This window comes from Simochromis diagramma, unplaced genomic scaffold (assembly GCF_900408965.1).
Source record: "Simochromis diagramma unplaced genomic scaffold, fSimDia1.1 OVJJ01000497.1, whole genome shotgun sequence".
Classification (NCBI taxonomy): domain Eukaryota; kingdom Metazoa; phylum Chordata; class Actinopteri; order Cichliformes; family Cichlidae; genus Simochromis; species Simochromis diagramma.
In genome coordinates this window covers 410,537-435,410 of record NW_024386912.1, presented here as the reverse complement: position 1 = coordinate 435,410, position 24,874 = coordinate 410,537, and the positions used below count along the sequence as shown (strand labels likewise).

The 24,874-nt window shown below is 42.7% G+C and overlaps 1 protein-coding gene and 1 long non-coding RNA gene across 2 annotated transcripts in view; one reads left to right on the top strand and one right to left on the bottom strand.

The window, feature by feature from the left end:
• rgs9a (regulator of G protein signaling 9a) overlaps positions 1–23,341 on the bottom strand; it is a 36,964-nt gene extending 13,623 nt beyond the window's left edge. The window contains exons 1-9 of the mRNA XM_040036318.1: positions 23,071–23,341; positions 17,948–18,044; positions 9,640–9,690; positions 8,911–9,017; positions 2,705–2,756; positions 1,653–1,711; positions 1,063–1,139; positions 755–836; positions 580–642 (exon numbers count right to left, since the gene is read on the bottom strand). Of these exons, the coding sequence (XP_039892252.1) occupies positions 580–642; positions 755–836; positions 1,063–1,139; positions 1,653–1,711; positions 2,705–2,756; positions 8,911–9,017; positions 9,640–9,690; positions 17,948–18,044; positions 23,071–23,139 (657 nt within the window). The 5' untranslated portion in view covers positions 23,140–23,341. The remainder of the gene's footprint in view (positions 1–579; positions 643–754; positions 837–1,062; positions 1,140–1,652; positions 1,712–2,704; positions 2,757–8,910; positions 9,018–9,639; positions 9,691–17,947; positions 18,045–23,070) is intronic.
• Positions 463–21,265, top strand: LOC120736304. Its single transcript, XR_005696460.1, has 4 exons — positions 463–475; positions 4,373–4,376; positions 19,065–19,070; positions 21,019–21,265. It is a non-coding gene; the product is annotated as an uncharacterized LOC120736304 (long non-coding RNA).
• Positions 23,342–24,874: the final 1,533 nt, after the last annotated feature.

Below are 24,874 nucleotides of genomic sequence, written 5' to 3'. Positions count from 1 at the left end.
AATGACCCTGTGAAAACTTTTTCACCCCACTGTGTAGACACACATAAACCTTTCCGCATTACTCTTTCATGTTCATGTGAGAAAAGAGATCTGTGTTAGAGGAAAACAGAAGAAAGGGAAATGCAATAAATAAGTTTTCTGAATATCTTCATCCTGTAAAATACAGTATTTCCTTTAATATTTAAAATAAATACAGATATAGAAGGTTGAGCATCCAATCAAAACTCCAACTGAAGCTCTACTGCCATCACAAAATTACCAATGTAAACATGTAAACAGAAACATGTAGCTTTTTGTAAATTTGGAAATATAATTAAAATCTGAAAACTGATGTGGAAATGGGTATTTACAGTATTTAGAGTATTTACAGTATCATGGTATTTAAATGGTATTTACAGTATTTAGAGTATTTACAGTATCATGGTATTTAAATGGCATTTACAAACCATTTTTCACTCATACAGTGCTTTATAAGGTCAGACTGCGTCTCCAGAAAAAGGATTTTAAGTTCATGTAATCATGTAACACTGTCGTGGCTCCACACCTGTTTGTGGGTTTCTATGTTTACTGACCTTTCACCTCATCTGTGTTTGGGTCAATTAGCCTCTCTGGACCACAGTCCATGGCACTGTGAGCACAACGCTGGACACACAGAACATCATTCAAGATAGATACAGTCTAAATAATACAATTACAGATCATGATTATAAATGAGATTAAAACATGTAGACAGCACAGAGTTTGAAAGACTGACCGGAGGCCTGTTCACCATCCAGTACGCCCTCTCCTGGCAGTCAAACACCACGCGATCTGGCTTCTTCCTCTCTTTGCCAGCCCTGACACATGTACAAGCAGGTAAGTGGGGTATTAAGAGGAAATCATCTGTGAAAACCTAAAACCAAACAACAGAAGTGCCTACAAGACCCGTCACAGCATCAGGACCAATCACTGTACATTAGTGACCATGCTGCAGCAAACTGCACTTTAAGAAATAGTCTCAAAAACCAGCATCTGTGGTGGCAGCGGGCATTATACATTACGAGCTGTGATAGTGTCACTTACTTATACTGTTCAGCTGCTTGCATCACAATGAAATCCCATTTGTGGTTCAGCCATTCATGGAGGTGATTGTAATGTGCCTGTTTGAAACACAAACACACAGCATGGAGCAGCAAGGTGAAAATCCCTTTTAGTTTAAGAGTTTAATCAGCACGTGCTGACTGCATTCTTGTTATAACCAGGAGATGAAAGAGCCTCTGATCGGTGAGACGCCAGAGAAACAGAAAGGTGAAGAGGAGCATCAAAAAGACAGAAAGAGGGCCCACAGAGTAAAAGGAGCCACTGTGGCACAATCGAGGCAGAAGCTATGGGGCCGGTGACGTTTGAAAAGTTAAATGTCTTATGAATGAATACTTCATCACCATTTCATTCCTGCTGCTTCAAATAAAAAAACCGTGAAACAAGAAGAACCAAAATTGCACTGTTGGTTGTGTCAGTATCATTCTGGGACATCAGCCTTCAACTTAAATCTCCCAGCTTAAATCTGAGAAGCCTTATTGAGTTGAAGACCAGTAGACTTAATGTATTCCAGTTAATAATGGAATAATGACTGTGCTACTCATTACACATCTAGAAGCAGAAACATTGTCTACCTGTTCATATGGTTCCAACACGCCCTTCTTCCGGATGTTCCGCTTTGCCAGGTAAATGGCTAAAACCACAAAACCAAATAAAAACACAGTCAAAACACAAAAAGTAAATTTTATTCATCAGATTATTAGCTACAATAAACAAAACCAGTCTTTCTATGAACAACATTATTTTCTTTATAATTTACTGGTTTAAATGTGTTTGTTTAATATAAATCCCGTTAATTTCATAGTTGTTTCTATGTCCTCCAGGTTACTGCTTCATACTGTTGCTATAAGGTATGGAAGCAAAGTGGTTCATTAGCAGCTTTAACTCACATGAATGATTTCAAATGATTCGATCCTACGATGTCATAAAATTAGCCCAGTGTTTCCATGCTGCAGACAACCACTGTGCGACCGCTGCAGCACAGCTCTGATATGATGTTGGCACACTGACTCAACACAGGCTTGTTTCTCCTGGGCTGCCTTTGTGGACCAGCTCTCAGGTGTTCCACTTCTTATTTGAGGAAATGTTTAACATTGAAAATATTAACGCTGTTTGCCGAGTGCATCATGGGAGGCTTTTTCAAAGTAGCTCCGCTGCCTTTGAAAAAGATCAGGCTTTGTTTCTGAGAAGATCAGGCGAGAACGTTTTTACTTATCTTTGTGGGGGAAGAAATTTAAATACAAAACTTTTGTCAATTAATTCAACTTAAATATTTACCTACAAACAGACAGTCAAGTTTTATTGTTAGTTTAAGTGAGTTGTATCCATTAATACTCCTACCAGTCGTTCTCTGAATTTATTTATTGTTGCACACTTTCTGTAAATCCAATAAACTTAATTTCACTTCTCAAATATCACTGTGTGTGTGTCCTATATGATATATTTAACTGACATTTTTTATTGCAACAACCAACGATTTATACAGGAAAATAATGACTATTAACAAGGCTGCCCAAACCTTTGCATCCCACTGTAAATGTTTAATATATGGTGACTGAGGTATGACACCGCCTGCAGGTTCCTGTAGAAACAAAGTGCAGGTAAGTTCATATCACAGGATACCCACCATAATCAGAGTCGTCTGGGACCCATTTCTGTGTTGGCCAGAAGTAAGGAGTCTGAAAACATTGAAAATGAAACCAGTTATATGTCTGCTTTCAATGTTTATTTAAAATGTTTCTGGACATTACTGAAACAACTAAATTACAGCAAACAGTCTAAAGAAAGCTCTTGTCCTTCCCTGACCTTTACCTGTACCCACACTCTTTGGTTTTGTTTAATGAATCGTTTGCCAACATAAAACAGCCCACACACACAGACATGGCCAGCACAGAATTATTTTATGTCATAAAAACATAGTGCAAGCAAATCATTTCATTTCACAGGAGTTTATTCTCAGTCGCACAACAATGTGTGTAGAACTCAGGATGGATGAGCACATGAAGTCATCACACACGTGTCTGCTTTCCACCAACTGTGGTTTACTTTAATGCTGGAGGCAAGTCTCTGCACCGCTGTCCCATCAGTCTGTTGTAGAAAAGGATGAAACGTTTCAGGACTTAAAAACAAAAACTCATAACGAGAATCAGTCAACACCTTGACAGTCAGTCAAGGTGCCATCAAAGGCTCAGAAACAAACTGTGACAGGAAGAGGTCTGCAGACCCAAAGAGTTAGCAGCTTGTGTGATGGTGGCTCACAGGACATCAGCTTCAAGCAGCTTAATAGTCTCAGTTTCAGCTGTGAAGAGAAAACTTCAAGCTGCAGGTTTGACAGGATGAGTTGCAGCAAGAAAGCCAGACTTCAGAATAGGACAAAGAGGCCTGGCTGGGCCATGAAACACCACCATTGGACTGCTGAAGACTGGAAGAAGGTATTATGGACTCATGGATCAACATTTGAACTCATGCAGGATCTTTGTATGCCGTCAAGTAGGTGAAAGGACGGTTCCACAGTGTGTGGCATCAACTATCAAACATGGAGGGGGAAGTGTGATGGTCTGAGGCTGTTAGCTGGATCCAGGGTCGGTGACTTGTACAGAGTGAGAGGCTCCCTGAACCAAAACAGCTACCACAGCATCCTGCAGCACCATGCAGGACCCTCTGGTATGTGTCTAGTTGGTCAAGGGTTCATCCAAAACATAAATCCAAGCTATGCCAGAACTACCTCAGGAAAAAAGAACAAGATGGTGAGCTGGAAAACATGGAGTGTCCAGCACAGTCTCTTTACTACCTCAATTCTCAAAAGTTCTTGAAAAACTGTTTAAAAACTGACTGGAAAAATTTATAGATAAACATAAACTACTCACCGAGAGTCAGAACGGATTCAGATCAAACAGATCAACATCATCGGCACTATTAGATTCAATAGAGTACATCACAAATATGACAGACAAAAAGCAACATGTGGCTGGGTTATTCAGAGACTTGACAAAGGCATTTGACTCTATAGATCCTGATATATTAATAAGAAAACTGGAACGTTATGGTGTCAGAGGGGTCGCTTTAGATTGGGTCCGGAGTTATTTAGGTGACAGGAAGCAGTTTGTGAAATTAAATGGTGGTTGCTCCTTATGTATGCACATTGCTTGTGGGTCAGTTTTGGGTCCAAAAGTCTTCAACATTAACGACATCTGTAAAGTGTCCAGAGCATTAAAAATGGTTCTCTTTGCTGACGATACAAACATCTTCTGCTCTGGTGATGATCTGCAGAATTTATTGGAGGATATGAAATAAGTAAAGTCAAGTTCTGGCTTGATAAAAACAAATTATCATTAAATTTGAATAAATCTAAACTTATGTTATTTGGAAATAGTCGTTTAAATACAAATGCAAAGATTCAAATAAATGGTGTTGATATTGAAAGAGTCCGTGAAAATACATTTCTGGGGGTAATAACAGATGAAAAACTTAACTGAGAGCTCACGTAAGATATATTCATTCCAAAGTATCACGAAGCATTGCAGTACTAAACAAGGCAAAGCAGGTATTAGACAAACATCACTTCATATTCTCTACTGTTCACTGGTTTCACCATACTTAAGCTAATGTGCAGAGGTCTGGGGCAATAACTATAAAACCACGTTACATTCACTTTTTACTCTTCAAAAAAAAGCAATTCGAATCATCCACAATGCAGGTTGCAGGGAACATACAAACTCACTATTTTTGCAGTCGATCTAGTGAAATTCCAAACAGCATAAATTCTATTCAAAGCAAAAAATAAAGAACTGCCAGGAAATATTCAGAGTATGTTTGTTTTGAAAGAAGGAAGTTATAATTTAAGGGGTTTTTGTAACTTCAAAACAGGGAAGGTACGTACTACAAGAAAAGGCTTTTGTGTTTCTGTTCATGGAGTGAAACTGTGGAACAGTCTGAATATGGAATTAAAGCAACGTCCAAACATAAAACTGTTCAAAAAGAGTTATAAAAATATGATCTTCTCGATCTATAAAGAAAAGGAAAATATTTAAATTAAGTGAATGTCTCTATTTAAAAACAAACAAACTCATGATGTGATATTATAGTTTATAGTATATCAGAAATCTGTTCACTATTTTTATTACAAATGATATCAGTAATGAAGCTGATTAAATATTAACTGATAATTTATGGCAAAGGGGTGGGATTAAATAAGTGTTTACTTCTTCCCTTTCAACATGTAAATTAATCAGAACGTTTTTTTGTATGTATTTTGTAAAGTTTTTTCTTTCTTTCTTATTTTCTTTTATAAATGTACCTGTATATTGTTCACATGTTGAAATAAAAAATTACCAACCAACAGTCTCCAGACTTAAACCCAACGAGCTGGTTTGAACTGGACAGAAGAGTGAAAGCAAAGCAACCAGAAGGTCCACATTTATGGGAACTTCTGCTCCAGATGTGGGAGAAGATTTCTATTGCAGAAAGAATGACACGGCTGTGTTCAGCTGGTATATCTGCCAAAGGTGCGACTTTGATGAATCAAAGTTTAAAATACATTTTGGTCTATAAACTGATTCCATCTTTTTTAACTCTTTATTTGTACTACACTTTCATTTAAGAATGCAAAGAGACATTAAACTGCATAACTTTCAATAACAAACTGGAAAATTGGGGTGTTCTAAAACTCTTGACTAGTAGTGTGTGTGTTTCTATCCTTTTCCTTCAGGCTCAGAGGGAACGTTTTCTGCCTGGTATCAGGCTGAAAAACAGTTTCCTTGGAGGAGCCAGAGGACAACCCCTGGTCCAAGTCCCCCCTCAGGTCAAAACAAGGCAAAATCTGAAGGCATGAAGACATCAATTGGCTGCATTACATCCTGCAACACCTTGACCGCCCGGGAACTTATGCCAGGGTCCTGTTTGTGGACTTTAGTTCGGCTTTTAACACCATTGTGCCTGAACTTCTTTCCTCCAAACTCTCCCAGCTCAGCATGTCACCAGCTACCTGTCAGTGGATCACCAGCTTCCTGACAGACAGAAAGCAACAAGTGAGGCTGGGGGAGATCACCTCTGAAACCCGGTCCCTCAGTATTGGTGCCCCTCAAGGATGTGTCCTCTCACCACTACTGTTCTCCCTCCACACTAACGACTGCACCTCCAAGAACTCGGCTGTCAAACTCCTAAAGTTTGCAGATGACACCACTGTCATTGGCCTCATTCAAGATGGTGATGAGTCTGCATACCGGCAGGAAGTTGAGCGGCTGGTACTCTGGTGCAGTCAGCACAATCTGGAGCTGAACACTCTTAAGACTGTAGAGATGACAGTGGACTTCAGGAGACATCCCTCAACTCTGCTCCCCCTCACCATATCAGACAGCCCTGTGTCGACTGTGAAGATCTTCAAGTTCCTGGGTACAACCATCTCCCAGGACCTGAAGTGGGAGACCAACATCAACTCCATCCTCAAAAAGACCCAGCAGAGGATGTACTTCCTGAGACAACTGGGGAAGTACAGTCTTCCACAGGAGCTGCTGATCCAGTTCTACACTGCAGTCATTGAGTCTGTCCTGTGCTCCTCCATCACAGTCTGGTATGGAGCAGCCACTAAACAGGACAGGAGCAGACTGCAGCGGACTGTACGGGCAGCAGAAAGGATCATCAGCGCCCCCCTGCCCTCCATCCAGGATCTGTACCTCTCAAGAACCAGGAAACGGGCAGGGAAAATCATCACAGACCCCTCACACCCTGCACACAGACTTTTTGATCTGCTGCCCTCTGGCAGACGGTACAGAAGCCTGCAGACCAGGACCACCCGACACAGGAACAGTTTCTTTCCCCTCGCCATCTCCCTTCTTAACAGTTGACCTGTCACACTGCTCCCACTGCCAGACTGCAGCTGCACCTTATGTACATTCTGTAGTATTCATTCCACCTCATTCATCTCTGTATTTTATGTATATAAGTTTAGATTCGTTATTTATAGTTGGTTTACACAGCTTTGTGTATGTATGTGTAATGTGTATATATAGACACGTGTGTGTGTGTGTGTGTGTGTGTGTGTGTGTGTGTGTGTGTGTGTGTGTGTGTGTGTGTGTGTGTGTGTGTGTGTGTGTGTGTGATTTACATTGCTGTGCTTGAGAGCCACCATCTACCGGAACCAAATTCCCTGTATGTGTCTGCACATATACTTAGCCAATAAACACGATTCTGATTCTGATTCTGATTCTGATCAAGGGATTCCAGATGATTCAACATCTTGCTCATCATACAAATCTGTACTCTGATTGGAGGATCCAGCCCACAGGCCTAAAGGGTTTCTTAGCAGTCTATATGGGTATTTTCAGTTTCCCTTTGCTGAAGGACGTGTGGCACCATGAATCATGTTTTCATGCAGTAGCTGATATCAGGTCAAGGAAGTGGTTCCACCTGTTATGTTGTTTGTGTGTATGGTTATAATCATGCAGAGCGTGCGTGAGTGCTAGCACATCTTTCAAAGTTTCCTGTCCAGTTAGTCTGAGGCCTGTACTATGAAGCACGAGTTTACTTATCCAGGAAACGTCGAGGTTAACCCTGGGTTCTGTATCACCACCGTGAGAACCCTGAACCCTTCTTGCCAAAGTACATTGCCATGGTAACTTACGCTGCAAACCTAACCTACTCTGGAGCAGGTTACAGGATCCAGATTAGAGATTAACAGGCATGAAATCATTGCCTGTTGACCGATCAATTCTCCAGAAAATGGTTAAAATAGCAGCCTCGAAGTCTTTGTGTTGGCTTGATGAGCATCAGTAATATACTGTAGCCATGGACCCAGCTTTATTCATGTTGACTGCAAACTATTTTACATACACTACCAATCAAAGGTTTGTTTTTTCTTTATTTTCACGACTATTTATTTATTTATTTATTATATTGTAGATTCTCACTGAAGCCATCAAAACTATGAATGAACACGTGGAAATATGTAGTGAACAAAAACGTGGGAAATAACTCCAAACATGTTTGATATTTCAGATTCTTTGCTTTGATTCCTGCTTTGCTCTCTCGGCGTCTCCATGAGCTTCATGAGGTCGTCTCCTGAAATGGTTTCCAACAGTCTTGAAGGAGTTCAGAGATGCTGAGCACTTGTTGGTCCTTTGCCTTCACTCTGTGCTCCATCCACATATATTTGAAGATTAAGCCAGGACATTCTTGGCTAAAACATGTTGACAGTGTATGGGTGACAGACAAACAGGGTGTTTCAAAAGGTTAGGCATCGTTTGGGTCCACACATGTCCAAACGATTGTGTGTAGGCTGTGTTGGTACCATTACAAGAACAGCAACCAGACCAAAGCAATGATTTTGACTCGATCGGCTGACAGATAAAATACATTTATGAACACAGCTGCAGGGCCAGGAGTGCCAGCATGGATTCAATTAATACATCATTAAATGATTAATTAAATACTTAATTAAGTCATTAAACCAAAAATTAAACAAATGGGCTTTTAATTAATTATTTTTGTGTTTATTTAATTAATTTATAAAACATTTAATTCATTATTTAATGATGTATTTATTTAATTCATTTGTTGATTGACTGCTCCCCCTTTCCAACCTGTGTGCTCACAGACGCGTCAGCAGGACTGCGTCTGAGTTCTACGCTCACAGGTTGTTGAATTTATGCACAACGAATGTCATTGCTAATAAATACCTGCACCCACAGAATGAAATGATTTGCTCAGATTATGTTTTTTTCTCACGTGTAACTTCTGACAAATTCCATATAAACTCCTTCACATGCTTTACCTACGATGGGACAGTGTGGGACTCTTATCACATGTAGCAAAGGTGAAGCAAACATTTAGCTTTACCTGGAAACGGTACAGGCTGCTGTCGTTGCACATGACCAGCTTCTTATGGTTCTGCAGCGGGTAGATGTAACCATAAGCTACCAACATGGTGCCAAATGCCTGAGCCTCTGGAACAAAGGCAGGAAAGAAAGAAAATAAAACCAGTTCAAACAACATTTGGCTGGTGTTCTCTTAAATATAAACTCATAATATAGAGGTAATATCCCAGCTATTATAGGGCGAGAGGCAGGGTGACAGTCTATCGCAGGGCTAACACACAGAGACAGACACCGTTCACACTCACATTCACACCTATGGGTGAGTTACCAATTAACCTAACCCCACTAACTGCATGTCTGAACTGTGGGAGGAAGCCCAGCACCCAGAGGGAACCCACGCAAACACAGGAAGGAAATGCCAACTCCACTTTGTTTGTCCACTGCTTTCAAAAAGTTCTTTAGTTTTGTTTGTTTTTTTAAACAAACAAACAAACTTGTACTGATTTTTCCAAATCCATACATTAATAATTAATATACACTAAAACTGGCTGAAAGAAAACATTTTCAGAAAATAAAAACTAACTTGAAAAGAGCAAACTCACAATGGAAACTAAGTGAAACTACACTGAAGTAAAAGCAAAAAGGCAAAAAGAAATAAAACTATAGTAACTCTGGTAAATGGTGTGTGCAGTGATTTAATGTGTCGAAGTGCAGGGCTGCAGTACATTTGGAAAAAGAGCTTTGATCGTACCTTCTGTAGTGGTCTTCATTTTGTTGCTAATCCAAGCAATTGTGTCATTACCTGTGTGGAGACACAGATATACTGATCAGAATCAAGAACACTTAAATCACACGTCTTTGTGTTTATGTTGTGTCATTTGTTGGTCAGTGGAAACCAAAATTAAATCTTTTGAAAAAATGGGTTCAAAATCAAAAAGAGCAAAAAGAAAATAATTTCATCCCAAATAATTTTAATGAAAGCCAGAAACACGAGTACACTGGAGGTTCATTTGGAAATCCTGTTCAAAAAGAAGCAGATGCTGACATGATTCTTGCTTTATCAGCAAAAACCAGAAGATAGAAACAACTTAAGAATATAAATTCACAAAGAAAGAACCAAATAGCTCAGCTGTTCCAAAGTGTTAAATGTGGACTATAAACATTAGGTTACATTCCTTTAATAATGTCTTACACAGACATGGTTACGGCATGATTAGTATGTTAGTTTAAATGAATCATCACCCCGAGTCATACCAACCACCAGATACAGTTTTATTTTATTTGAGAACCTGGCACACAGCCTTATATAGGCTCAGATACAATAATCATAGTAGGTCATTTTAACATGCATGCAGGTGCTGGAAATGACAGCCGTGCATTTCATCTAGTATGAGAAGAGAATCAGGCATTTCTCAAACTATCAGTGAGCCTGCTCAGCACATCATCACATAAAAACAGAACATGTAACAGTAAACTCTGAAACCCTTCTTTAGTCTGATCATTTCTTAATAACATTTACAGTAATAGATTACACAGCGGGCAGCACGGTGGTTAGCACTGCTGCCTCACAACAAGCAGCTTCTGCTTATCTTTACCAGGCTGACTTCAACTATTATTCATTGTTTCAAAGGGTTTGATTCTAATATCTATGGATCATTTAACCCTGGTGTAAGGTAGGTCTTCCTGCTAACTCACTGTGCTGCAGAGCACTGGGTTTGATTCTGGGATTATTTAATTCTGTTTACTGTTGCTGTGGTAGAGACCTTACTTATTGGTAAGAGTTAACTTCAGTAATTACTTCCTCCAAACCATCAACGTGTCTTTTAGACCCCATTCCTACAAGATTGCTCAAAGAAGTCCTGCCATTAATTAATGCTTCAATCGGCTATTTACCATGGGCTAGGCTGGACGACTGTAATTCATTATTATCAGGAAGTCCTAAAAACTCCCTGAAAAGCCTTCAGCTGATCCAAAATGCTGCAGCAAGAGTCCTGACAGGGACTAGAAAGAGAGAGCAGATTTCTCCTGTTTTGGCTTCCTGTTAAATCCAGAATTCAAAATCCTGCTCCTCACATACAATAATTAAATAATCAGGCCCCATCTTATCTTAATGACCTTGTAGTACCATATCACCCTATTAGAGCACTTCGCTCTCGCTCTGCAGGCCTACTTGTTGTTCCTAGAGTATTTAAAAGTAGAATGGGAGGCAGAGCCTTCAGTTTTCAGCCCCCTCTTCTGTGGAACCAGCTTCCAGTTTGGATTCAGGAGACAGACACTATCTCTACTTTCAAGATTAGGCTTCAAACTTTCCTTTTTGCTAAAGCATATAGTTAGGGCTGGACCAGGTGACCCTGAATCCTCCCTTAGTTATGCTGCAATACCCACATAGCAGACATGACATACCCTGCCATGACTTCTGGCATGGCAGGGTATGTCAACCAGATGTGGGCCAGGTCTGGCAATACAGCTATGGTAATCAATGTTTCAAATGCAGGTTTGACAGGTTTGTGAGTGTACACTTTATCCAAAACCTAGTGAGGGTTTACTCATGTTTACCACCGGGTGGCTGTAGCTCAGGAGGCAGAGCAGGTCACCTACTGATCGGAAGGTTAGTGGTTTGATCCCTAACTCCTCCAGTCTGCAAGTCAAGACTATGAATAAAGTTAGGAAGCACTCAGTTTAGATAAAGTGTGTGGTTGGGTGAATGTGGAATTTTGTATAGAGCACTTTGAGTAATCTGGGAGAGTAGAAAAGTGCTATAGAAGAATCAGTCCATTCACTGTCTGAGCAGAGTTTCGTCATGTTACTTTTGCTCTACATGTTGTTATTACATGGCTTGATTAAGGTTCACATCAGGCTGACATCTGGGGCCAGAGCTGAAACTGTTCTGGGCCAGCACAGGGCCAGCAGCTGGCCTTGTGCTGGCCCATGTGTGGGCCACCAAAAGGCCGTCATTCTGTGTGGTATGTGGGCCATGTGTAAGCACAGTGTGTGGGCTGGATCCGGGCCCACACAGCGGGCTGCTGCTGCTGCTGCTATGTGGGCAGCGGCCAGCTACAGCTACCAACACCTACACCCTCCTGATGGAATACCTCTGGTTCTAACACATCATTTATGTACTGTAAGTGCTGGCAGAATACTTGGGTCAAATGGATGGCTGGTCAAATTTCCCTTCCAGGCCTTAGTACAGATTAAAAAGTCACTTTGGTTCTTAGAGCACTGCACAGATATCATCCAATCATGGCTGCTTTATTTAGCTACTAGCCGAGCAGCTTAGGCAGCAAAGCTTTAAATAATCCAGTGAGGCTGTACAGATTAAATACCTGAGAGGTAAACGCACTGTCACCTTGTGGTCTAGCACATCGGACAGGACAAAGTATGAAGGTTCAATAAACAGGAGCATTTAGCTTCAGAAATAACAGGTAGGCTTTAGTGAAAAAAACAAAACTATGAGAATTATTTGTTCTTTTTCTACTTAAAACTTTATTGTTCTGTATCAGTTTGTGGTATTTTAAATCAATGTGAAACATTTATTTAATGCCATTTACAGAATTATATGTTTTTATTCACTTGGTTGTTTTTTATACATAGCACCAGTTCACAGTAACAGTTAGTTCAAGGTGCACTGTAAGGTGAAGACAACGAGCTCAGACCGACCACACAAAAACAACCCAAGATTTATCAATCAACTTAGACCCAATCCTTTGGTCTCAGATATGCTTAAAAACCTTTCAATGGATCAGAAATCCCAGTTTGCAATTAATACAATACAAAATATTACACAGAGTGCACTATACTGGTCATAGGATGTTCAAGATGGGCTATACGCCTTCCAACAACTGCTCACACTGCACAGCAAATACACCGGACAATTACATCCACGCTCTTTGGTTCTGTCCACCAGTTCAGAAATTCTGGTGTGAGATATGTGAAGACTTATCAAAGTGTCTGAAATGTAACATTCCAGCCTCCCCTTTAGTATGCTTGCTGGGCAACTTGGATGAGGTCACTGCAGAAATAAACACAGCCCACGTTGTTTTTACGGCCCTATGCATCGCCAAGAAAATGGTCCTCATTAACTGGAAAAATAAAAATAATCTTAATTCTAACCAATATACAGTGGGGCAAAAAAGTATTTAGTCAGCCACTGATTGTGCAAGTTCCCCCACTTAAAATGATGACAGAGGTCAGTAATTTGCACCAGAGGTACACTTCAACTGTGAGAGACAGAATGTGAAAAAAAAATCCATGAATTCACATGGTAGGATTTGTAAAGAATTTATTCGTAAATTAGGGTGGAAAATAAGTATTTGGTCACCTCAAACAAGGAAAATCTCTGGCTCTCACAGACCTGTAACGTCTTCTGTAAGAAGCTTTTCTGTCCCCCACTCGTTACCTGTATGAATGGCACCTGTTTGAACTCATCATCTGTATAAAAGACACCTGTCCACAGCCTCAAACAGTCAGACTCCAAACTCCGCCATGGCCAAGACCAAAGAGCTTTCGAAGGACACCAGGAAAAGTATTGTAGACCTGCACCAGACTGGGAAGAGTGAATCTACAATAGGCAAGCAGCTTGGTGTGAAAAAATCAACTGTGGGAGCAATCATCAGAAAATGGAAGACATACAAGACCACTGATAATCTCCCTCGATCTGGGGCTCCACGCAAGATCTCATCCCGTGGGGTCAAAATGATCATGAGAACGGTGAGCAAAGATCCCAGAACCACACGGGGGGACCTGGTGAATGACCTGCAGAGAGCTGGGACCAAAGTAACAAAGGTCACCATCAGTAACACACTACAACGGCAGGGAATCAAATCCCGCAGTGCCAGACGTGTTCCGCTGCTGAAGCCAGTGCATGTCCAGGCCCGTCTGAAGTTTGCCAGAGAGCACATGGATGATACAGCAGAGGATTGGGAGAATGTCATGTGGTCAGATGACACCAAAGTAGAACTTTTTGGTATAAACTCAACTCGTTGTGTTTGGAGGAAGAAGAATACTGAGTTGCATCCCAAGAACACCATACCTACTGTGAAGCATGGGGGTGGAAACATCATGCTATGGGGCTGTTTTTCTGCCAAGGGGACAGGACGACTGATCCGTGTTAAGGACAGAATGAATGGGGCCATGTATCGTGAGATTTTGAGCCAAAACCTCCTTCCATCAGTGAGAACTTTGAAGATGAAACGAGGCTGGGTCTTCCAACATGACAATGATCCAAAACACACCGCCCGGGCAACAAAGGAGTGGCTCCGTAAGAAGCATTTGAAAGTCCTGGAGTGGCCTAGCCAGTCTCCAGACCTCAACCCCATAGAAAATCTGTGGCGGGAGTTGAAAGTCCAGTGTTGCTCGGCGACAGCCCCAAAACATCACTGCTCTCGAGAAGATCTGCATGGAGGAATGGGCCAAAATACCAGCTACTGTGTGTGCAAACCTGGTAAAGACCTATAGTAAACGTTTGACCTCTGTTATTGCCAACAAAGGTTATGTTACAAAGTATTGAGTTGTATTTTTGTTATTGACCAAATACTTATTTTCCACCCTGATTTACGAATAAATTCTTTACAAATCCTACCATGTGGATTCATGGATTTTTTTTTCACATTCTGTCTCTCACAGTTGAAGTGTACCTCTGGTGCAAATTACTGACCTCTGTCATCATTTTAAGTGGGGGAACTTGCACAATCGGTGGCTGACTAAATACTTTTTTGCCCCACTGTAGAAACCATCTAATAGATCACATTAGTCTTGATACAACATCTGCCATCACATTTGATCAATCCCTTTGGGCTCCTTTGATCGGCTTCATCACCTAGTGGGGGTGGGGGGTCATGGTTTGGTCCTGCCTTCGCTATTGTGGTTGATATGGGGGTAGGGACGGCCTTAGGGCGTCTGGGGAGTCCCTAGGGACGTTTCCCTAGAGGGACTAACCTGGGGGATGTGGCCATGACCTGGTTAGGAGCTCTGGGGCTCTTGGATGGTGTTTTCCTTGTGGCTGCGTACAGCGGAGATGGGGGAGGGTCTGTGCTGGCGGACGTTGGTTACTGGCCTGGTAGCCTGGCTGCCCCTGGGAGGGTCCGGGACGGGCGTGGAGGCTTGGGGGTCTGGGGGTGCTCCGCCCCCCGGTCTGGGGTGCTGGCCGGGCCTTGGGGGCTTGGGTCCTGGCTGTTGTGTCGCCGGAGCAGTGGGCGGGTGGGTGCAGGGGGGCTCAGCCCCAGTGCAGGGGACCTCTGGTGCATCGGCCCAACTAGGGGGCTCTCTAACTGGTGGGGAGGTTGTTATATCTTTGCAGGTGGTCTCCTCACTACAGGAGCTCACTCTGCAGGTGGGGGGAGAGATATAGGAGAGGTGGAGAATGAACTCAACCTGGGTGTCTATTGTCTTGTGTAGTTTGGGAGATGATTGGATGATGGGGTGGGTGCAGTTTTCTCTGGGGTGGAGTCGGGTGGGCTGCCCCGGACTCTGTGGGGCTGGGCGGTGCTGCTGCTGCGGGCCCCGGTCCGGATGGGCCTGGGCCCCCTTGCCCTGGTGGGTTCCAGAGTGTGGGGGTGCCTACTGGGGTCAGCGGGGGAGCTGGCCCCAGGGAGGGGCCGCTTGCCCCTCCCTTTCTTCCCTCCCCATCCTCAGCTGCCTCCCTATTCCCGCGCTACCACACCCACCCACACACGCAGGGCTTGGGGTGCAGGTATGTCACCAGGGTGCAGGGGAGGCACTCCCCCTCTGTCCCCTTCTGGCCGCCTGTGCCTCAATTTTATTCTGCAACCTAGACATCCACATTACTCACACTCGCACATAACACATACATATAGGGCCTTGGGGGTGGGCACGTTTTACAGCATCCAGAGGATGGTCGGTGTACTCCAACCCACCTCTGGCGCTGGTGCCCTACCCTCAATTTTAAATGCATTTAGACACTAAGGGTTTTCAGGAGGAGCCGTGCTGCTCTCTGAGAGGAAGCTAGTACCATGCTCTCCTGAGTTTTAAATGCACTTTAGAACAGCACACAGCAACACTACATATGAGCGGGCGTAGGGAGGTTTGAGGTCTTCACTCACCCCGGTTCTGTTAGCCGTCAGGGCTGGGGGGCTGGGAGGAGGTGCTGGCCGTCAGACTGGGGTCTGGGATGCGGGGCCTCCCTGCTACTGCAGATAAGGAGGTGGTCCGCTTGCCTCCACCCCAGAGAGAAGGGTTACATCTCCTGGGTCTAGGTGCGGCTTGCCCCTCTGGGGGCGGGGGTACCGGGACCTGGGATATAGAGTATGTTTGGGGAGTGCGACTGTCTGTGCAGTGTCTATTTGTGTCTGTCTACACGTTGGGTGAGTGCTGAGTATTTGGTTGTGCATATGGGGTGGGAATGCACGTTTGTGTCCGCGTGTGCCTGTTCGTCTGTGTCTATATGTCAGGTTGGGTCTTAGACTCCACCTCTCTGGGTACATCTCAGGCCCTCTAAAGTACGGAGGCCTATCTCCCCTCACCACACTCCCTGCCGGTGGCTGATGCCCTCAGACGTTGGTGTGTTGGTGGTCCTTGTCGTCTGGGGCTGGGCGCTCATGTATGTACCGGCTCACTCCTGGTGGCTGATTGGCGGGGCCGGGCGCCTGTGGCCCGGCTGGGCTCCTTCCCGGGGATGGGATGCCCTCAGACCTCTGGGCCTGAAGCTCGGTCCTCTCTGGCACAGCTGGCTGCTGGCAGAGCCCGCGGGCACACCACTGCAACCCCCACTGGCCTCTGCTCCGTAGCTGCGGGGTGACCTCTCCTTTGGGGCTCTACTCAGCTCTTCCCAGGAGGGTGGCACGGTTCCCCCCCCTTTGGTGGTCCTCCTCGGGTCCTTGTACTCTGGGGCCTGGATCTCCTCCATACCTGCTTCATACCCTGGGGGACGGGGATATGGCTCCCCACACTCCCTAGCAGATCGTTACATGGAGAAACCTTTGGAATACAAGCATGCTGATCCACACAGGTATGCACACAGGTGTACACACGGGTGTTCACAGACGCGGACTACACCTTTCTTGGCTGCTGCCTCAAAGCACATTGTGCGCTGTCTATCTTGCGTGCTGCACAATATCGTTTATTATTTAGTATCTACTGTTATCTACTGCTAGCTAGTTTATTGTGATGGTGCTGTTTTTTTTATTATGTTGCTCTTTGTTGTTTGCTTTCTCTTCTGTTTTTTTTCTCCATACAGGTGATCCAGGTGTTTTGTTTGTTTTTTCTTTCTTTCTTCCCCCCCTTCTCACCGTCTCTTCTCCCCTTTGGTTTTCTTTCTCTCCCTCTCTTTCTTTCATTCTTTCTCCCTGTCCTATCCCCCAGTCATGTCTGTCCCGTTTGTAGCAACTGAAAATAAAATAAATACATAATTATAATAAAGGTCAATCAAATGGACCAATATGGCAAGGCCATGATGATCCACTTGGTAAAATAAATCCGCTTGGCATCTTTCTTGGCCTTAAGACAACAATTCTGATGGCTAAAGATCCAAACGGGACACAATAAAAACACAAAAAAAACCAACAACCCAATGAACAGGAAAAAAGATAAACTATGGGCAAGAGTAGAAAGGTCAATGACATGCAGTTACCTTAGTATAATGTATGTAACCTACCCCATCATCTCCTCAACTAATGGGAAAATCAGAGCCAAACTTTGCATGGACATTATAACACATGCAGTGATTATTAACATATGTTTGCAAAATATATAAATCTCAATCTTTACTCTGGTATTTTTGGATCAACAGAAGGCTTTCAGGAAGATTTTGGGGAATGCTGATCCAGTCCAGAAGTAAAAGAAATAAATGCATGAATGCAGGTATTCAAAAAATATATGTCAAAAGTCATACAAAATAGTCTTGACTGGTTTTTATAAAGTGCTCTACTCTACTCTACTCTAAGCACTCTGAGAGGCCAGGGTTTGATCCACCAACCTTCTGATTAGTTGATGACCTGCTCTACCTCCTGCATCATGTACCAGTTAAAAATGCTAGAAATGTTTGAGTTTAATTTCATTCAGTTTTATTTCTATTGCGTGTGTGTGTGTGTGTGTGTCACACTCACCAGCAATGACATGTGGGATGGTAGTGATATTGAGCTTCTGCTCTGTACCTTTAACTCCACTTTTTGTGTCCTGCATTTCTAGCAAAATCGACTCCAGCTGAAAACAGAGGTGAATGAAAAAGATTAATATAAAGAGGACAAAAGAGACACAAGCAAACAAGCAAAACAAGCAAACAAACAAACTAACTAAACACACACATTTCACACCTGTTCGCGCGATCTGAACCCTTATCGTAAGGGGAGCTACCAGTCCTTCTGTGGACGAGCTACTTTCTATTTTAAATTCCCTGAATTTAAAATACTCTCTAGACCCAGTCTAGACCCAGCTGGGGAGCTACCCAGAGCTCTAACCCATTTAACTAATTAACAAACAAACAAAACAGTATATAAAATCAAAACAGATAAAATCAGAACAGTAGATAAGATCAGTAGTTAATGTAAGTTTTGAAATTTAAGCTTAAAAGTGTGGATTTGGTGCTTTATTCAAATGCAGCTGAGAATAGGTGAGTCTTCAACCTGGATTTAAATAAACTGAGTGTTTCAGCTGATCTGAGGCTTTCTGGGAGTTTGTTCCAGATATAAGGAGCATAAAAGCTGAATGCAGCTTCTCCGTGTCTGGTTCTGACTCTGGGAACTGATAAAAGACCGGATCCAGATGACCTGAGGGATCTGGAAGGTTCATACTGGGTCAGGAGGTCACTGATGTATTTTGGTCCTAAACCATTCAGAGCTTTATAGACCAGCATCAGAACTTTAAAGTCTATCCTCTGACGGACAGGCAGCCAGTGTAAAGACCTCAGAGCTGGACTGATGTGGTCCACTTTTTTGGTCTTAGTGAGGACTCGAGCAGCAGAGTTCTGAATGAGCTGTAGTTGTCTGACTGATTTTTTAGGTAGACCTGTAAAGATGCTGTTACAGTAATCAAGCCTACTAAAGATGAATGCATGGACTAGTTTTTCCAGGTCCTGTTGAGACATCAGATCTTTTATCCTAGAAATATTTTTGAGGTGATAGTAAGCTGACTTTGTTATTGTCTTAATGTGTTTTTCTAAGTTTAGGTCTGCATCCATCACTACACCCAAATTTCTCGCCTGGTTTGTGGTTTTTAGGTGTATAGATTGAAGTTCTCTGGTGACCTGTAATCGTTTTTCTTTGGCGCCAAAGACTATTACTTCAGTTTTGTTTTTGTTTAGTTGGAGAAAATTGTGGCACAACCAGTCATTAATTTCCTCAATGCATTTACCAAGAGCCTGTACAGGGCCTCGGTCTCCTGGTGTGACATTGTGATATATATTTGTGTGTCATCTGCATAGCTGTGGTAGTTTATTTTGTTGTTCTTTATAATCTGTGCCAGTGGGAGCATGTAAATGTTAAACAGAAGGGGTCCCAAGATGGAACCTTGGGGAACTCCACATGTGATACTTGTCTGCTCAGATGTGAAGTTACCTATTGATACAAAGTATTTCCTGTTTTCTAAGTATGTTTTGAACCAGTTTAGTACAGTTCCTGAAAGACCTGCCCAGTTCTCCAGTCGTTTGAGTAATATGTTGTGGTCAACTGTATCAAATGCTGCACTGAGATCCAGTAAAACTAAGACTGACATTTTTCCACTGTCTGTGTTCAGACATATGTCATTAAACACTTTTGTCAGAGCGGTTTCAGTGCTGTGGTTCTGTCTAAAACCTGACTGGAAGGCATCGTAGCAGTTATTCTGTTTTAAGAAGTAATTGAGCTGTTGAGAAACTGCTTTTTCAATGATCTTACTTAAAAATGGGAGATTTGAGATCGGCCTGTAGTTTTTCATTTGTGTCTTGTCAAGATTGTCCTTTTTCAGGACCAAGAGAAAACCTTCTGCTACTTGGCTGCATCTAGAAATTCTGTCCATAAAAATTACGAACAGAATCGGTGACAAAGGGGCAGCCCTGGCAGAGCCCATCACCAACCGGAAACAGGTCTGACTTATTGCCGGCAACACCCCATACTTCTGAAGCACCTCACACATGACACCCCGAACACGGTCAAATGCCTTCTTCAAGTCCACAAAGCACATCTAGATTGGTTGGGCAAACTCCTATGCACACTCAAGTATCCTCGAGAGGATAAAGAGCTGGTCCAGTGTTCCATGACCAGGACGGAAGGTACTGCCCCTGACCTCCATGCAACCTTGTAGAGGTGTGTCAACAAGACAGCAATACAACATGCAGAGCCTTCAGGAACTCAGGGGGTGCACCTCACCCTCCACAGGAGCCTCTGCCAGGGAGTTGTTTAGCAGCCTCAGAGACCTCACCCCCAAAGATGGACGAGTCGTCCCCCTCATCCCCAGACTCTGCTTCCTCCAGTGGGATTAAGGAGGTCCTCGAAGTATTCCTTCCACTGCCTGACAATGTTCAATGTTCAGCAGTGCTCCACCTGCAATATACATAATGCAGGTACAGCGCCGCTTTCCCCTCTTGAGTCGCCTGATGATTTGCCAGAATCTCTGCAAGGCAGTCCAAAAATCTTTTTCCATGGCCTCCCTGAACTCCTTCCACACCCGAGTTTTTGCTTTAGCCATTGCCGCATGCTGCTTGGCCAGTCGGTACCTATAAGCTATCTCCGAAGTCCTACAAGCTAACCAAGCCCGATAGGCTTTCTTCTTCAGCCTGCTGGCTCCCTTCACCTCCATTTGGTTCGGGGGTTACCACCACAACAGTTACCAACACTCCTGCAGCCGCAGCTCAGTGCAGCAGCTTCAGGCAATGGAGATACTGAACATGGTCTATAGAGTTCGAAAATGTGACGTCATTTCCAGGGTAAAACCACAAAGGATTGTAGGTACTACCTTGCTACAAGAAATCCCTTTCACTGGAAAGAACGGTCACTATCGCTGCCCCCTCTCTCTTCCATGCAAAGAGACAGACACAACGGCCGGGGACGTCGCCGGGTTTTCTTTGTCCAATTTTGGTGGATTTTAATGCTGTGGCTGACGCCAGTGGACTTTCAGTGTTGTTTTGACTGTGTGTTCTAAGTGGCCTGGGGTGTTTTTAACTGTTTAAAAAAAAAGTGAAATAAATGATATTTTAGTAATCGAGTTTTATATTGTTCTTTTCGCTTGGCTACTCCACTGCTCTGTCCGTTTTTTGAAGGGTTGCCCTTCACTTAGAATAAAACCTGGTGTCCACCTACATATCTGGCTACTCAGAACATGTCAGTGTCCTGTACCCATCCATCGGTAAACTGGAACTGGGCTTGTTGCAGGGATCTGAAGTTACCAAACACTTCATGAGTGTATGCACTCACACTTAGGAACATATAATTATAAATATGAGCGTGATGAAGGTGGGGGCAGCACGCTAATGTCTTCAGTCCACTCTGTATGCTCGTATGGGCCAAACCCTTTCATTACTTTGTTGTTTTTCCTCGTACTTTTTTTTTGCCTTTTTGTCAAGTCTGTCTTTGTACGGACCTGCCGTGTTCTTCTTCGTTTTGTACATAACTGTTTTTGGGGCAAATAAAATGCAAGTAGGGATTAAAACAGCAGAATGAATGGTTACCGGTGCTGGAAATGCTAGCGCTTGATGCAGTGTTTTGATTTTGCTGCCACTTGTACCCACAATGCAACGCACGCAAGTCACGTAGTCTGTCGATCTCTATCCGGTTTTTAAAAAAGACACTAAAAACAGTCAGTGTTCACTGTCGGCTTCTCTCGGTTTTTATTACCGCTAATCATTTTAAAGCTCAGTTTTTAAACCCTTCCTATGTAACTACAGCCCATGCAGCAGTATATTACTGACTAACCTCGTATTGTGGATGGATTATCTCAGTTGTTCTCCTGACTGAAGTTTACAGCATCCTGCCATGCGATTGCATTTGTCCCTAACTATCGGGAACGCTCACATTAACTTTTATCGAGTGGAAAAAAGTCCTCCGTTCATTAGCGTTCGTCCTCCAGCTTTACTGTTTATGTTATGCTAACATAGCTTTGTCGCGCTAGTGATCACGTAGCACATCATTATCTACCAGCTAGTCCAACTTCAGTAACCCTGCAGACGTCACTGCTGTTTAGTTTTCTGTCTTCATTTATGTTGGAAGTGATAGCAGAGCTGTAACTTCCTGCTAACTTCTAACTCCGTTAAATGTCATAAATTCCGTCTTCATGGATGCCTGGATGTTAAACTTAATTGGTACACCTGGTAGAGCAGCCACACTGATCATTTTATGAAAGATGAAAGAATTTAAAGAGTTTTTCAACTCTCAGTAATGCTGCAATGATCGTTTGACTTTGGGACCTGCAGCGGAGTTTGGGCCCAGACATGGCTAACGACGTTAGACTTAAAGACCGGACTGGGACTCAATGTCCCCAGTCTCCCTCAGAATGCTGTTGAAGCTCTGCCGGAGGTGTGTGTTAAAGATCTCATGGACCACTGTCTCTGCCAGGCATTCCCAGCACACCCACACTATATGTTTAGGTGTGGCAGGTCTGTCCAGCACCGCCCCCCGCCACCTGATCCAACTCACCACCAAGTGTTGATCAGTTGACAGCTCAGCTCTTTACGCGAGTTTTTTAAAATTGGAATAGTAGTAAACTGGGTCAGAATAGCTTTCATACTGTAAAACACCAGGCCTACTTTATAAAGAATCTGATTAGTTAGGTTAATACTGGAATACTTCTTTGTTTATCTTATTCCTGTGTCTTTGCCTCATTGTGCCAATGAATTGTTTGAAAGTTAATATCTTTATCTGAAGTGCATAACAATAAGGTTGTTCAGATGCTTTAGACTGCAGTGACACCATGCTGCCAAACAATAACACTAATTAGCTTTTAGGTGGACTAAAAGATTAGCTTCAGCAAGCCTCTTATGCTGGCAAACCAATCATGTTTAAATCTCATGCAAATGCATGGGTATCCATTAGATACTGCATGCAACAGAAAAATCTTTATATAATCTTAAGAACAGGGAGTAGGAAAACAAGGTTACTGCTGCTCACGTGCTTTGTATTTTTCCTTTTTCACCAAAGCAGTTTATATAGAAATCTAGAACCTAACGTGAAAAAGCCTTTAATTATTGAAGAATGATGGATAATCAAAATATATTACAAAAGGAATACATAATAATGCTATAACAGAAATGCTATTGACCCACCTTTTTGAGGCAATACAAACGGGGCTGGAAATGTTGTGCCCGGTTTGGGCGCGCTGTTCTGATAGTCATTTTTGCAGATGAATGACGAGCGAATCAGATGTAAAGCAATCAAATCAAATCCTGGTATGAAATGTCCCAGTTAGAACAGGTTTAGTTGCTGACAGGCAAATGCATGCCTGCAGTGAACAGAGGTAGCGTCTGTGAGGAGACTGTAAGACCTGAGGCTAAGGATGGATTAATCCTCCAGTCAGCTGTAAGCTTTTTCTCTCACCCAAGGCAATTACAGAGAAAGGCCTGGCTCAGACTGACAAGAGTCAAGATCGATGCTGTGTCTCAGGGTACAGTTGTAATGGCTGTAAGTAAGTAAAATGTATTTATATAGTGCTTTTCACAAAGTGCTTCACAAAGCAAAGAATGAAAATACAACATGTACAATGTAAAACAGCAAAATACAACATAAAAACAACAAATTAGTTGAAAGCTTGTCTATATAAAATGTCTTCAGCTGTTTTTTTAAAGAATCGATGGAGTCGGTGTAAAAACAGTGTCAGAGAATCCGGAGCCATGGTGCTGCTGTCTGAAAGGCCCGACCACCACGAGTTTAAATAGAGTGTGTGGGGTCGCCAGCAGACTCTGACCTGATGACCTCAGAGCTCGGGAAGATGAACGCGGTTTCAGCAGGTCAGATATGTACTTGACCATGTAGGGCCATGAAGGTTAGAACTAAAATTTTAAAATGAAACCTAAAACTTACAGGCAACCAGTGAAGGGAGGCTAAAACTGGAGTGATATGAGCTCTTGTGTTGGTGCCTGTTAAAAGTCATGCTGCAGAGTCTGAAGACAATTTAAAGCTGATTTGTTAAAACAAATAAAAAGACCATTGCAATAATCCAGACAGGAAGAAATAAAAGCATGAATAATCATCTCCACTTTGACACCATTAGTCCCAGTTTTGAAATATTCCTTAGATGATAAAAAAAAAAGTTTCGGACCAGCTGCTTAGAATCGAGCCACATCGAGCTGTCAAACATGACACCGAGGTTTCTGAGGCTCGATTTAACAGAAGGCTCTAAGAAGCTGATATGCTGCCTGATTTCTGAGACCATGGCCTGGAGCAACAATTAGAGTTTCTGTTTTATCAGAGTTTAGCTGGAGGAAGCTGTCATTTAACAGTTGCTTAATTTCTGTCAGGCAATTACTTAAACTAAACAATTTATAAAACTCAGAGACTTTAAAGAACAGTATAACTGAATGTCATCGGCATAGAGATGGTAGGAGATATTATTGTAGCGCCTAATAATTTAGCCTAGGCGGAATATATAAAGCATAAAGAGAATTGGACCCAGGACAGATCCCTGAGGTACCTCACAAGGCAAAACTGTTGATCATCACTTGAGATCGTTCAGATAAATATGGCATGAACCATTTGAAACAACACCAGTAATCCCAAACAGGTTCTTGAGTCTGGTTATCATGATCCTGTGACCCACAGTATCAAAGGCAGATCCAACAGGACCAGATCTGCGTAATGAGCAGGCCACTACTATAAATCTTGGTTCGCTGGCACAGTATGTTGAACCAGTCATCACTGATCTGGGAGTTAAAATGGAGGCAGATCTTAAACTTGAAAGCCAGGTCAGAGCTGCTGTAAGATCTCGCTTTTTTCATTTGAGGCAATTAACCAAATTAAAGCCCGTCTTATCGAAACAGCTTTTTGAGACAGTAATTGTTGGGTTTATATTTTATTATTGTCATTTGTATTGAGAAACATGTAATCATTTGTGGTTAGAAGTATATAGTTGAT